The 10,517-nt window shown below is 63.1% G+C and overlaps 1 protein-coding gene across 3 annotated transcripts; it reads left to right on the top strand.

Moving 5' to 3' along the window:
- The first annotated feature begins 28 nt into the window (after nucleotides 1–28).
- TJP3 (tight junction protein 3) lies at nucleotides 29–10,414 on the top strand. 3 transcript variants are annotated; one of them, XM_015886407.2, is made up of 21 exons: nucleotides 29–940; nucleotides 1,285–1,411; nucleotides 4,014–4,070; nucleotides 4,147–4,271; nucleotides 4,388–4,490; nucleotides 4,699–5,158; nucleotides 5,402–5,505; nucleotides 5,872–6,034; nucleotides 6,123–6,213; nucleotides 6,401–6,465; nucleotides 6,625–6,703; nucleotides 6,815–6,971; nucleotides 7,241–7,349; nucleotides 7,750–7,969; nucleotides 8,257–8,453; nucleotides 8,549–8,644; nucleotides 8,928–8,998; nucleotides 9,092–9,403; nucleotides 9,500–9,724; nucleotides 9,928–9,974; nucleotides 10,097–10,414. In XM_015886407.2, exons 1-21 carry the CDS (start codon nucleotides 576–578, stop codon nucleotides 10,194–10,196), a joined length of 3,273 nt encoding a protein of 1,090 aa, XP_015741893.1. In that variant the 5' UTR covers nucleotides 29–575; the 3' UTR covers nucleotides 10,197–10,414. The 3 variants fall into 3 exon arrangements, with proteins under 3 accessions (XP_015741893.1, XP_032296925.1, XP_015741892.1); XM_032441034.1 differs by having other exon boundaries at nucleotides 6,800–6,971; nucleotides 9,500–9,712; XM_015886406.2 differs by having other exon boundaries at nucleotides 6,800–6,971.
- The last annotated feature ends 103 nt before the right edge of the window (nucleotides 10,415–10,517 follow it).

The raw sequence follows: 10,517 nt of genomic DNA, 5'->3' as shown, positions 1-10,517 counted from the left end.
GAGGCTCAGGGCGGAAGTGGGACCGCGGCCACGGCCGGAAGTGAGGCCGCCTCCTTCCGCCAGGACTAATCGCGACACGGAGCCGGAATGTCGCGATATTCCGCGGGACCGGGACCCACATCGGGACCCGAACCGGGCCGAGATGGGACGGGGACGGAACGGGGCCCGGCACCATAGAGCGGCGGGGATAGAGCGGCAACAGCCGGGCCGGGAAGCGGGGGGCGGGACGTGAGCGTTGCCATGGCAGCGGGCTGTGCTGCCGCCCCGCCGTTACGGTCCCGTTACCGGCCCCGATCCATCGGGTCTCGGGTCGCTCCGTGTGGAGCCTCCGCACCAAGGCCACAACGTGTCCCGGAGCCCCGCGCCCTGCGGCACCACCTGGCGGCAACCGGGACACGGGGACACTGCGGGCAGCGCCGGGACCGTGACACCGCGATCGGAGCACGGCGGGAACCGGGGACGGCGGTGTCCGGTTGTGTCCGGTTGTATCCGCCTGTATCCGCCTGTATCCCCGGCTGTGCCCGGTTGTGTCACGGTTGTGTCCCGGTTCCGGCCGTGGCTGCCCCGGGCAGTGAATGCCGCGTCCCACGCCAGCCCTAATGATGCCGCCGTGCCCCCGAGGGGCCGCGTCCCTGCGAGGGAGGGAACCGGGAGGGGCCGCTCGGAGCTGCCCCGTCCTGCGGGACGAGCGGCGGCACCGGGACACGAGCAGCGCCGTCATGTCCCCGAGCCCGGGGTGGCCGCTGCTCCGGAGGATCCGGAGGTTCCGGAGGTTCCGCAGGAGCTGGGCCCCCCGTGGCGCCGTGACACGGAGCATCGTCCCGCCGCGGCCACGCGGGAACCGAAGGGCGGCTGGAGCCGGGAGCCGCCGCGTGGAGCCGGGCGCTGCGGCCGGGATCGCACCCGGCGGGACGAGGAACGAGCTCGGGGCCGTAGTGAGGTGGGGCCGGGCCGGAGGGATGGGGAGAAAAGCGGGTGGCGGCTCCGCTGGGCGGCAGGTGCCGGGTTCTGTCCTGTGCCCCCATCGGTGCCGGGCATGAACCACCAGCCGGCGCTGCCCCCGCGACCTGCGGGGCCTGGGGGGAGTCGGGGGCTCCTGGCAGCGCGGGTGGCGCAGGATCCAGAGGTTGGGGAGGGGGAAATAGCGCCCCGTCCTCAGGCACCGCCACCCCGAGTCCCCGGGTGCCCCGTCTGTACCCGGGGCTGAGAATGGGAGCGGATGCGGCTGAGCCACCAGCTGCAGCTGCACAGGGACCCCCAGCTGCTGTTGTGTCCGTCCCGCAGGCGGCGTGTGGCCCACAAAGGGTTACACAGGGCAGCACCCAGCAGTGTCACCGCTGCCACCAGCCCCGGCGCTCAGCTCCTTCCTGGTCAGATTCAGCCGCGGGGAACGAGCCACAACCACAACGCGGTGAGTGCTGGGGGTCGGGGACGCGGCTCTGGGCTGCCAGTGCCCACCAGCCCCGGGAGGGGGGGGGGTCTGAGGAGCCTCCTGGAGTTCTGCCCCAACCACGGGGACAGAGTGGGAGGGGACACCACAGGGCACTATGCACACGGGCAGGGAGACCGGAGCAGGTTGTGGGGCAGAGCTCTCTGTTACTCTGTACTGTGGCTGCAAACTGTGTAGGCTTGAGGATGCAGGGCTGGAACCCCATCATTGTGGCTCCACACCCCAGCCTGGAGGCCGTGCTCCCATCCCACCTTTGTACACCCAGCTGGGGCAGCTCCCGGCACCAGGACAGGGTCAGGATCAGCTCCGGGATGCAGCTGGGGCCGGGTCAGGTGCTGGGGGGCTGCTGTCAAGGCTGGGACCTCAGTGATGCCTTCATGCGTGGCTGATGCTTGACAGGGGATGGGTGACTTGGCAGAACTGGGTAGACTGTGGGGGCCATCCTAATGTGAGTGGGGCCCGTGGGGCTCCTGGTGCACTGGGCTGGGCCATGGTCTGCTCAGCCCAGATACTGCCTCTCCTGGTGGGGCCACTTCGGGTGCGGGCTGGTTTCTGTCAGGAACCGGCTGAGCCGGCTCCTCTGGCTGCCAGCCTCGGCCTTTAGCTCGGGGCAGGGCCCCCAGGGGGGCTGAGGGCACAATGGGGGCTTGGTGTCCCCATGGGCAATTCCCGGAGAGAGGGAGCTGCCTGTTGTCCCACTGTTCCTTCAGTCCCACAAGGGCAGAGAGCTGCAGGATGCGAATGTGAGGTCAGTTCACCATGTCCTAGTGATAGGTAGGGGGCACAGTCTGGGGTCCACTGAAGCTGTGGCTCCCTGTGGGCGGGTGCTGGGCTGGTTTCGGTGGCCGATGACGCTGGGTGTTGCGGACCAGCCTCCTGGACTCTGCCCTGTGATCTCAGCCTGGGTCATTCCCAGGCTCAGGTGGATGATTACACCACTCCACCGCATTTTGGGGCTCCTTTGGTGTGTCTGGAGCTGCATGTTTGCCCTGAGCTCTGCCCTCTGCGGGACTGTCCTCACTCACTGTGGCCCCAGGGACAGGCATTTCCCATGGGAATCAGCATTCATTTTGGATGCCTCTGGACCCACTGGTTCTGTGCTACTGTTTTCCATCCCCAGTTGTCAGTGTGAGTGGGCTCATTGGGGCTCTGAGGTGACAAGCACTGGGACTCAGAACAAGCCCTTGGCCCCATCAGCAGTGCTGGGAAAGGGATGTGTGGGTGTCATAGGTCAGGTGCATGGGAAACAGGGCCAGAGCTGGGGGCTGCTGCCACGGCTGATGGGACAGTGGGAGCCCAGAGAGGTGGGTTGTGTCAGAGTCATTGACCAGTGGGAGCCCTGGGAGATGTGCTATGGCTGAACCAGTGGCCGATGGGAGACTTTGTAGATCCATTATAGCAGAACCAGTGGTGAATGGGAGCCCTGGGAGATGTGTTATGGGAGAGGCAGTGGCCATTCAGAGCCTTGACCGACTTGCTATGGCAGACCCATCGACCTTGTGTTGTGCGGTGCTGGAGCGCTGCCATGCAGTGCTGTGCCATGCAGTGCTGTGCCATGTGCCACGCGGTGCTGTGCCAACAGGGAGCACAGATCCCCTGGCACCTCCATGCCCGCCCAGCCCCACATGGGCACGCCCCGAGTTCAGCGGGGTGCGGCAGGAGGTGGGCTGTGCCAAGCCGTGGCATTCCGTGCGTGCCGAGCTGTGCCGAGCTGTGCCGAGCTGTGCTGCAGGTGCTGAGCTGTGCTGCAGGTGCAGCGGCCGCCCCGTGCCGCAGCATGGCCGTGCGCTTCCAGGTGCGCTGCTCGCCCGAGTGGGACCGGGAGATCCTGGGGAGGCCGCAGGGAGGTGACTGAGGTGGGCTCAGGGCCGGGGGGCAGAGGCAGCGTGTCCTGTACGGTTGGTGGCTGTGGGCAGCAGGTGGGAGCCGGGCAGCAGTGGCAGCGCACGGAGCTGCCGCCTGTCCCTTCCCTGCTGCAGCATGACGGTGTCACCATTTCCTTGGCTGTGGTTGATCCATCACGGCGCTGCCCGGCCCTCCTGGTTTGTATTTCTGTGCCCAGATGACCCTTGAGATAGAGGCTGTAAAACAGCTGCTGGAGCCACCGCCCCGTGGCAGCTTCCGCAGTCTCTCCAGCTTTGTTTGTGGGATTTTCCCCGCCCGGAGCACAGATTCTGCATCTCTCTGTGGTTCTGGGAGCTGTTAGAGGGGATCCCAATCCCACACCGTGTGCAGGGCAGTGCTGCAGCCTGGGAGGGCACGGGAGCACCATCAGAGGCAGCCCTGGGGGTCTGCTGGCTGCTGGGGCAGGGAGGGCAGTGGGGACACGGCAGTGGCAGCTGGTGGGGTGCCCTGTCCGCAGTGCCCTCGAAACCCCAGTGCTGGCAGCTCGGCTGATGCTGAAAGCTCTTGCTTCATCTCTGCCTTGCAGCCCAAAGCAGGGCAGAGGAAGGGGCTGGTGGCTGTAAAAAAGAGCCAGAGCCGATCTGCACCCCCAGCCCTTGGGCTGGAGCCGAGGTGCCGCTCAGCCTCAGTGCTCATCTTCCCTCACTTGCGTTGGCAGGTGGCTGCCATGGAGGAGATGCTGATCTGGGAGCAGCACACGGTGACGCTGAGCAAGGTGAGCTTGGCTGAGGGGGCTGTGGGGTGGTGGTGCTGGGACCGGCTGTGAGCCCCTCTCTGTCCCTCCCTGCCAGGACCCTCATCGGGGCTTTGGTTTTGCCGTTTCGGGTGGCCGGGACCGTCCCAACAAGGTGACTGGGGACACGGCTGTCATCGTCTCAGATGTGGTGTCCAGAGGACCGGCGTTTGGCCAGCTTCAGTGAGTGTACAGGGACGTGGGGACACAGTGGGGGTCATTGCTGCCAGTGGGGACAGGAAGGGCAGCAAATTGCTGCTGCAACCTGAGGCAGAGCCATGGCTGAACTCCCCTCACAGGAGGAAGGATCAGATCGTGATGGTGAACGGCCTTTCCATGGAGAATGTCTCATCCTCCTTTGCCATCCAGACACTGAAGACCTGCGGCAAGATCGCCAACATTGTGAGTGTGCCCTGCAGTGGGACAGCTCCGTGCTTGTCCCCGTCCTGTCCCTGTGTCACTGTGCATGTTGCAGGGTGCATGGTGGCTTTGGGCAGCGCCCCACTCCTGATTCGCCACTGTGCTCTGCTACCGCAGGGTACCCATGGTTCATTTCTGGGCAGGGAAATCACCTCATCCACATCCCTTCCTTCTTTCTTTCCACCCGCAGACACTGAAAAGACAAAAGAAAATCCACCTCCCCATGAGCAAGAGCAGCCCTGCATCCCCTGCTGCAACCCGGCGCTACGACTCGGACGAGGACTACGACCCTCGTGGTGTGGATCCAGCCCTGCGCAGCACCAGCCAGCACCGCTCCCGAGATGACCTGGACCAGGACTACGATGGGGACTCGTCCAGTGAGAGGAGCTCAGGTCACCACCGGGATGACCGCCGCCACCATAAGTCGTCCCGCAGCCGAAGGCGAAGCCAGGACAGCAGCCACTGGAGGCACAGCCCCGACAGCGGCTCAGAGCACAGGGGTTACAGCCGGCACCGCTCCACCAACAGCCTTGGCCACGAAGGGGACACCAACGGGCTGGAGCTGGTGTCCGGGTTCAAGAGGCTGCCGCGCCGGGATGTGCCAACAAAACCCATCACATCGGTGCTGGTGAAGAGGAAGGAGGATGAAGGTAGGGGCTGCCTGCACCTTCCACCCCTGGGTCTTGTCCAGTCGGTGGCTGCGTGTCCCTGGAGTGAGGCTTTAGCAGGCAGCACTGGGGCAATGGGTTCAGTGCTGCAGGGTGTCACAGCTCAGCTCTGGGTCTTGCTGACGGCCTGATGGGAGCTGGAGTGTGTTTGTGGGGTGGCGGCAAATGGGAACTTGGAGGGGATCCTTCTGCCCAGCCCCAGCTGCCACGGTCTCTCTGATGCAGAGTACGGCCTGAAGCTGGGCAGCCAGCTCTTCATCAAGCACATAGTGGAGAGTGGGCTGGCGGCGAGACGCAGCTCCTTGCAGGAGGGAGACCTCATCCTGAAGGTATGGAGTAACAAGGGTTGCACGGCACCTTGTGGGACCCAGTATCCCCCTTTTGGGTGGGTTGTTGCTGGCTGGTGTCACTGCAGGGGACGAGCTGAGGGTGTCCCCATGGCTCCTGTGCTGTGTGTGCGTGTCCCTGCTGGGGGAACTGCCAACAAGCAGCTCAGGTGTTCGGGGCGTGACAGATGAAATGATGCTTGAGGTGTCTGGGGAGGGTAAAACTGCAGAACAGAGGCCCTTTGTTTGCATGCGCTGGGAAGGGACCTGGGAACGCTGTGGTGGGAGCATCTCTGTGTGATCAGGGTTTTCCTGGGGTGCCTTTCCCAGGAGCGAGCGCCCTGAGGCCTTCCTGCTCTGCCCCTCCAGATCAACGGGGTGGCCAGCGAGGACATGTCCCTGGCTGACACCCAGCGGCTCATTGAGCGGACAGAGGGGATCCTGACCCTGCACGTCCTCCGGGACCACCGGCAGTTCCTGATCAATATCCCCAACATGGAAGACTACCAGAGTGACAGCTCCCGGATGGACGGTGAGGGGACAGAGTGGCAGTACTGGGGTTCCACTGCACAGCATGGGACTGGATGGGCACTGATGCCTCTCCCCTTCTGTTGCTGCAGATATCTCTGACATCGACTCTGACCTGTCCAACCCACCATCCCCTAAGACCTCCCCACGACTTCCAGCTGCTGCCAGGGTGAATTCACCAGGGTAAGCCCTGCAGTGTCCCCATCCCTGTGTCCTCATGAGCCCCTCTTTTTCCCCCATGCTCTCTGTCTGCCTGGAGGGCTTATGTGCTGGAGTCAGCTCACTGGAGGTGGCACTGCATTTTGGTCCCTATCTTTGCCATGCTGATCGAGCCCCCACTTCCATAAATCCTGCCCTGACTCTATTCCAGAGAAAGGAGACGATCAAGTAGGAATGCTGCAACTGACACAAACATGGATGGTGCTCTGAGCCATGGTGGGTGAGCTCAGATTGTGCTGGGGGGAGCTGAGGGCTCTGAGCAAGCTCCAGGCTTCTCCGTGTCCCCACTCCCACCAGCTCTCCCCATGTCTCAGTGGTCTGGGGAAGAGGCACACAGCCATCGGCACCTCCTGGACCAGCTCTCCTTCCTTGCAGACACATTGGAAGCCATGGAACAGGATGGCCACCACAGCCCCCGCAGCAGAACCACTGCCCGAGCTGCCCCCAACGATGGGTGCGTCGCTGCAAGAGGTGGTGGGAAGGGCTGAGCCCTGGGGCTGCTCCAGGGCTGGGGGCTCAGCATTGGTGACCATCATTGTGTTACCACCAGGCCTCCCCCGGGCAGGTACAGTCCTGACTCCAGAGTGGTGCAGTTTGTGAAGGCCAGGAGCGTGGGGCTGCGGCTGGCTGGTGGGAACGACGTGGGCATCTTTGTGTCGGGTGTGCAGGAGGGGAGCCCAGCCGACAGCCAGGGCATCGAGGAAGGGGACCAGATCCTGCAGGTACCTGGAAGTGGGAGTGGCACTGAATGATTTAGTGCCTGGCTTGTCCCTGTCCCTCCCATGCCAAATACTCCTCATACTGTTTCGATTTCTCCCACTGAGCATCATTTTGAGGCAGTGCTGGTAGGGGATGGTCCTGTTCCCAGCATTATGCTAGCAGGGGTCAGTTAGTCCTCCTGCTCCTTGGGCCCCCCGGGGCCCTGAGACCATGCTGGAGCCCCTGCCTTCCATCCCACTGGTGGGACACATCTGAGTACTTTCCCACACAGGTGAACGGCACCAGTTTCCAGAACCTGACCCGTGAGGAGGCAGTGCAGTTCCTTATGAAGCTCCCACCGGGTGAGGACGTCACACTGCGGATCCAGAGCAAGCAGGACAGTGAGTGATGGCTGGTGACTTCCTGGGCTCATGTCTCTCCGTCTCTTCTGAGTGAGCATTGGGCTGCTCAGCTCCTCACAACTCTTTTCTGCCCCACAATGTGGTCCTTCTTCCCCACACCGTCCTCCCCTTCCCCTGGGAGCTGATGGGAGCGCACTGGATGATCCTGGAGTGCCATTTGTGGCATCCAGAAGCAGGGGGGTTTTTGGCTCTGTGGATCAACTTGAATTGGCCACTGTGTGCTGTAGGGCCAAGTCCTGCTGTCCTCAGTGTGCCCAGGAGCACCACACATAAATAAGGTGTCCCCAGGGTCCCCCTTGGCCAGCACAGCACCTTCCTTTACCCCTAATTCCTCCTCTACCCACTGTTCCCTGATGGTCACTCTCACCCCGGGCTCCAGTTTACAGAAAGATGATCTCATCCAATGTGGGCGATTCCTTCTACATTCGGACGCATTTTGACTACGAGAAGGACACGCCTTCAGGGCTCAGCTTTGTCCGTGGGGACGTCTTCCATGTGCTGGACACCATGTACCGAGGGAAGCTGGGGAGCTGGCTGGCTGTGCGCATGGGCAGGGACCTGCAGGAGCAGGAGAAGGGCATCATCCCCAACCAGAGCAGGTAGGGAAAGAGCCAGGGGATGGCTCCCTAGTGATACAGGGATGTGGGTGGTGGGCCCAGTAAGAGCTGGGTAAGGGCTGATGGGTGATGGTGGGAAGCGTGAGCTGATGTAATACCTGCCTGGTGCCTGGGCTGGGGTTGATGATGCTGTGGTTGACGGAGGTCCTGGAGGGGCTTCCCAGCCTGAATCAGCCCTGTCACCAAGTGGGCACCCCAACTCCTGCCCAGCTCCTTGAATGGAAGGAGCAAATCCAAGGCTGCAGATCCTGAGCCCTTTCCCTTCCCAGGGCTGAGCAGTTTGCCAGCCTGGAGTCTGTGCTGAAAGCCACGCCTGGCGCCAACCCCTCGGGGGCACGGGCTGAGTTCTGGAAGCTGCGGGGTCTGCGGGGAGCCAAGAAGACGCTGCGGAAGAGCCGCGAGGATCTGTCTGCCCTCACAAAGCAGGGCCACTACCCCCCATATGAGAGGGTGGTTCTGAAGGAAGGTGGGTATCAGGCTGCCTGGACCCACCCAGGGTCCTCAGCCCTGGGGCTGTCCCTGCGCCCAGCCCCCCTGAGCTGCTCTGTCTTCTTCCCCCAGCCAGTTTCAAGCGGCCGGTGGTGATCCTGGGCCCCATCACAGACATTGCCATGCAGAAACTGAGCACGGAACAGCCTGAGCTCTTTGAGATTGCACGTAAGTGCCCTCCACAGTGTGATGAATTACACTTAGCAGCTGGACATTGGTGTAGATGATCGTGGGAGCTTTTTACTCAGTCCTGATCCTTCCTTGTGACCCCTCCATGACACCCCAGCACCCTCTTGGACTCAGGAACCCCTTCCCCCCCCACACCGTGAGGCAAGGCAGGTCCCACACAGCCCCCATTGAGGCACACGGCTCTGGGACCCAGCATGGCCAGACCTACACAGGTGGCACATCTGCCCCAGCCCCTCTCTGACCCTGTCTCTGTGTCCTGCAGCGAGTGTGCCACGAGATGGGGCGTCATCCAAGGTCATCAAGCTGGATTCAGTGCGGCAGATTGCTGAAAGGGTGAGAGCTTGCAAAACCTTCCTGTGTGCTGGGATGGGAGCCGGGTGGGGGACCCTGTCTGCAGCAGGGCTGAGTGCTGCTGCCCTGCCCCAGGACAAGCACGCACTGCTGGACATCACGCCATCAGCGGTGGAGCGCCTCAACTACGTGCAGTACTACCCCGTGGTGGTGTTCTGTGAGCCCGAGAGCCGGCAGGGCATCAAGGCCATGCGCCAGTGGCTGGCACCTGACTCCAGGAAGAGCTCCCGGCGCCTCTACGCCCAGGCCAGCAAGATGAAGAAGTACTGCAGCCACCTCTTCACCGCCACCATCAGCCTCAGCGGCAGCGGCAACTCCTGGTACGAGGAGATCAAGGGCATCGTCAGGACTCAGCAGAGCCAACCCATCTGGACGGCGGTGGAGCATGTATGGGGCAGAAAGGCTGAGCCCTGCAGGGGCTGCACAGGGCTGCGTCTGCCCTCTGTGCCCAGACACCGAGGTGCCCATTGTCCCTTCCCACAGGTGGATGCAGCGCTGGGGGACAGCCTGGACCTGCTGAACCCGCCGAGCAGGGCAGCCTCGGGTTACCTGACCTGCGACAGTCAAGCCAACAGCGACTACGACGACACGGATGGGGAGGGGGGTGCCTACACCGACGGTGAGGCAGAGGACACCTACAACCATCCTGCGCTTTCCCGCTCCTCTGAGCCAGCGCAGACGTACCCCAGTCACAGTGTGAGCCAGCAGGTGGGTCCCCCAAAGCAGGACGGGGGGCACGGGGGGGGCACAGGGCTGAATTCCTAACCCTCGTGGCAGAAGGGCTGTCACCTCTGATGTCTGCAGGTCCAGTGTTAGTGCCTTGCCCACCCATTGCCCCAGGGGATCACAGCCCAGTCCCAGCTGGAGCACAATTCCTGCTGCCCCCCTCTCATACCTGTCTGTTTTCACAGGTGACAGAGCAGCAGCCGCAGGGACAGTGGGCACAGGAGCACCTGAGGTACCTGCGTGCTGCTCAGCTCTGCACAGCTCTGCTCAGCTCTGCACAGCCTGGCCCTGCGTGGCAGCGGCCGCCTCCAGTGGTCAGTCTCAGTGGTGTCAGTGCAGCATCTCGTCCCACAGGGATTATGAGCACGAGGCCGTGAGGAGGAGATTCACACGAGCCAGGGATGACTCAGATGAGGATGAAGGCTACGAGTGGGGCCCGGCTACAGATGTGTAGTGAGATCAACGTCTGCGTGTGACCCCCGAGCATCACTGTGTGTCTCTGCCCCACGGGGCCGGTCCTGCCACAGCCCTGTGCCACCAGGGCCGGGTGACAGCCCTGGCAGTGCCACCAACACCTCACAGCTGTGCGGGCTGTGCCTGCACCAAGTGCCTCCTTCCCTGCTTCATCCCCTGCCCCTGAGGATGAAATAAAGGGGACGTTTGTGAGTAGGACGGGCTGCTGCTGTGTGTGCAGCATGGGATCCACTCTCCTTGTAAGCATCAGCACAGGACCCTCCTGAGGGCAGCAGCCTTGAGCTGATGTGTGGCGCTGCAG

Source organism: Coturnix japonica, chromosome 28 (genome assembly GCF_001577835.2).
Source record: "Coturnix japonica isolate 7356 chromosome 28, Coturnix japonica 2.1, whole genome shotgun sequence".
Classification (NCBI taxonomy): Eukaryota; Metazoa; Chordata; class Aves; order Galliformes; family Phasianidae; genus Coturnix; species Coturnix japonica.
Note: the sequence above shows the minus strand (reverse complement) of the source record. Positions and strands in the feature narration are given on the sequence as shown.

Excerpts from the sequence above, each read along its gene's own strand:
- TJP3 (XM_015886406.2), top strand. The coding sequence starts at position 576 with ATGCCGCGTCCCACGCCAGCCCTAATGATGCCGCCGTGCCCCCGAGGG. Across the intron at positions 9,725-9,927 it reads GTCACAGTGTGAGCCAGCAG|GTGACAGAGCAGCAGCCGCA; the intron begins GTGGGTCCCCCA and ends CTGTTTTCACAG. Across the intron at positions 9,975-10,096 it reads TGGGCACAGGAGCACCTGAG|GGATTATGAGCACGAGGCCG; the intron begins GTACCTGCGTGC and ends CTCGTCCCACAG.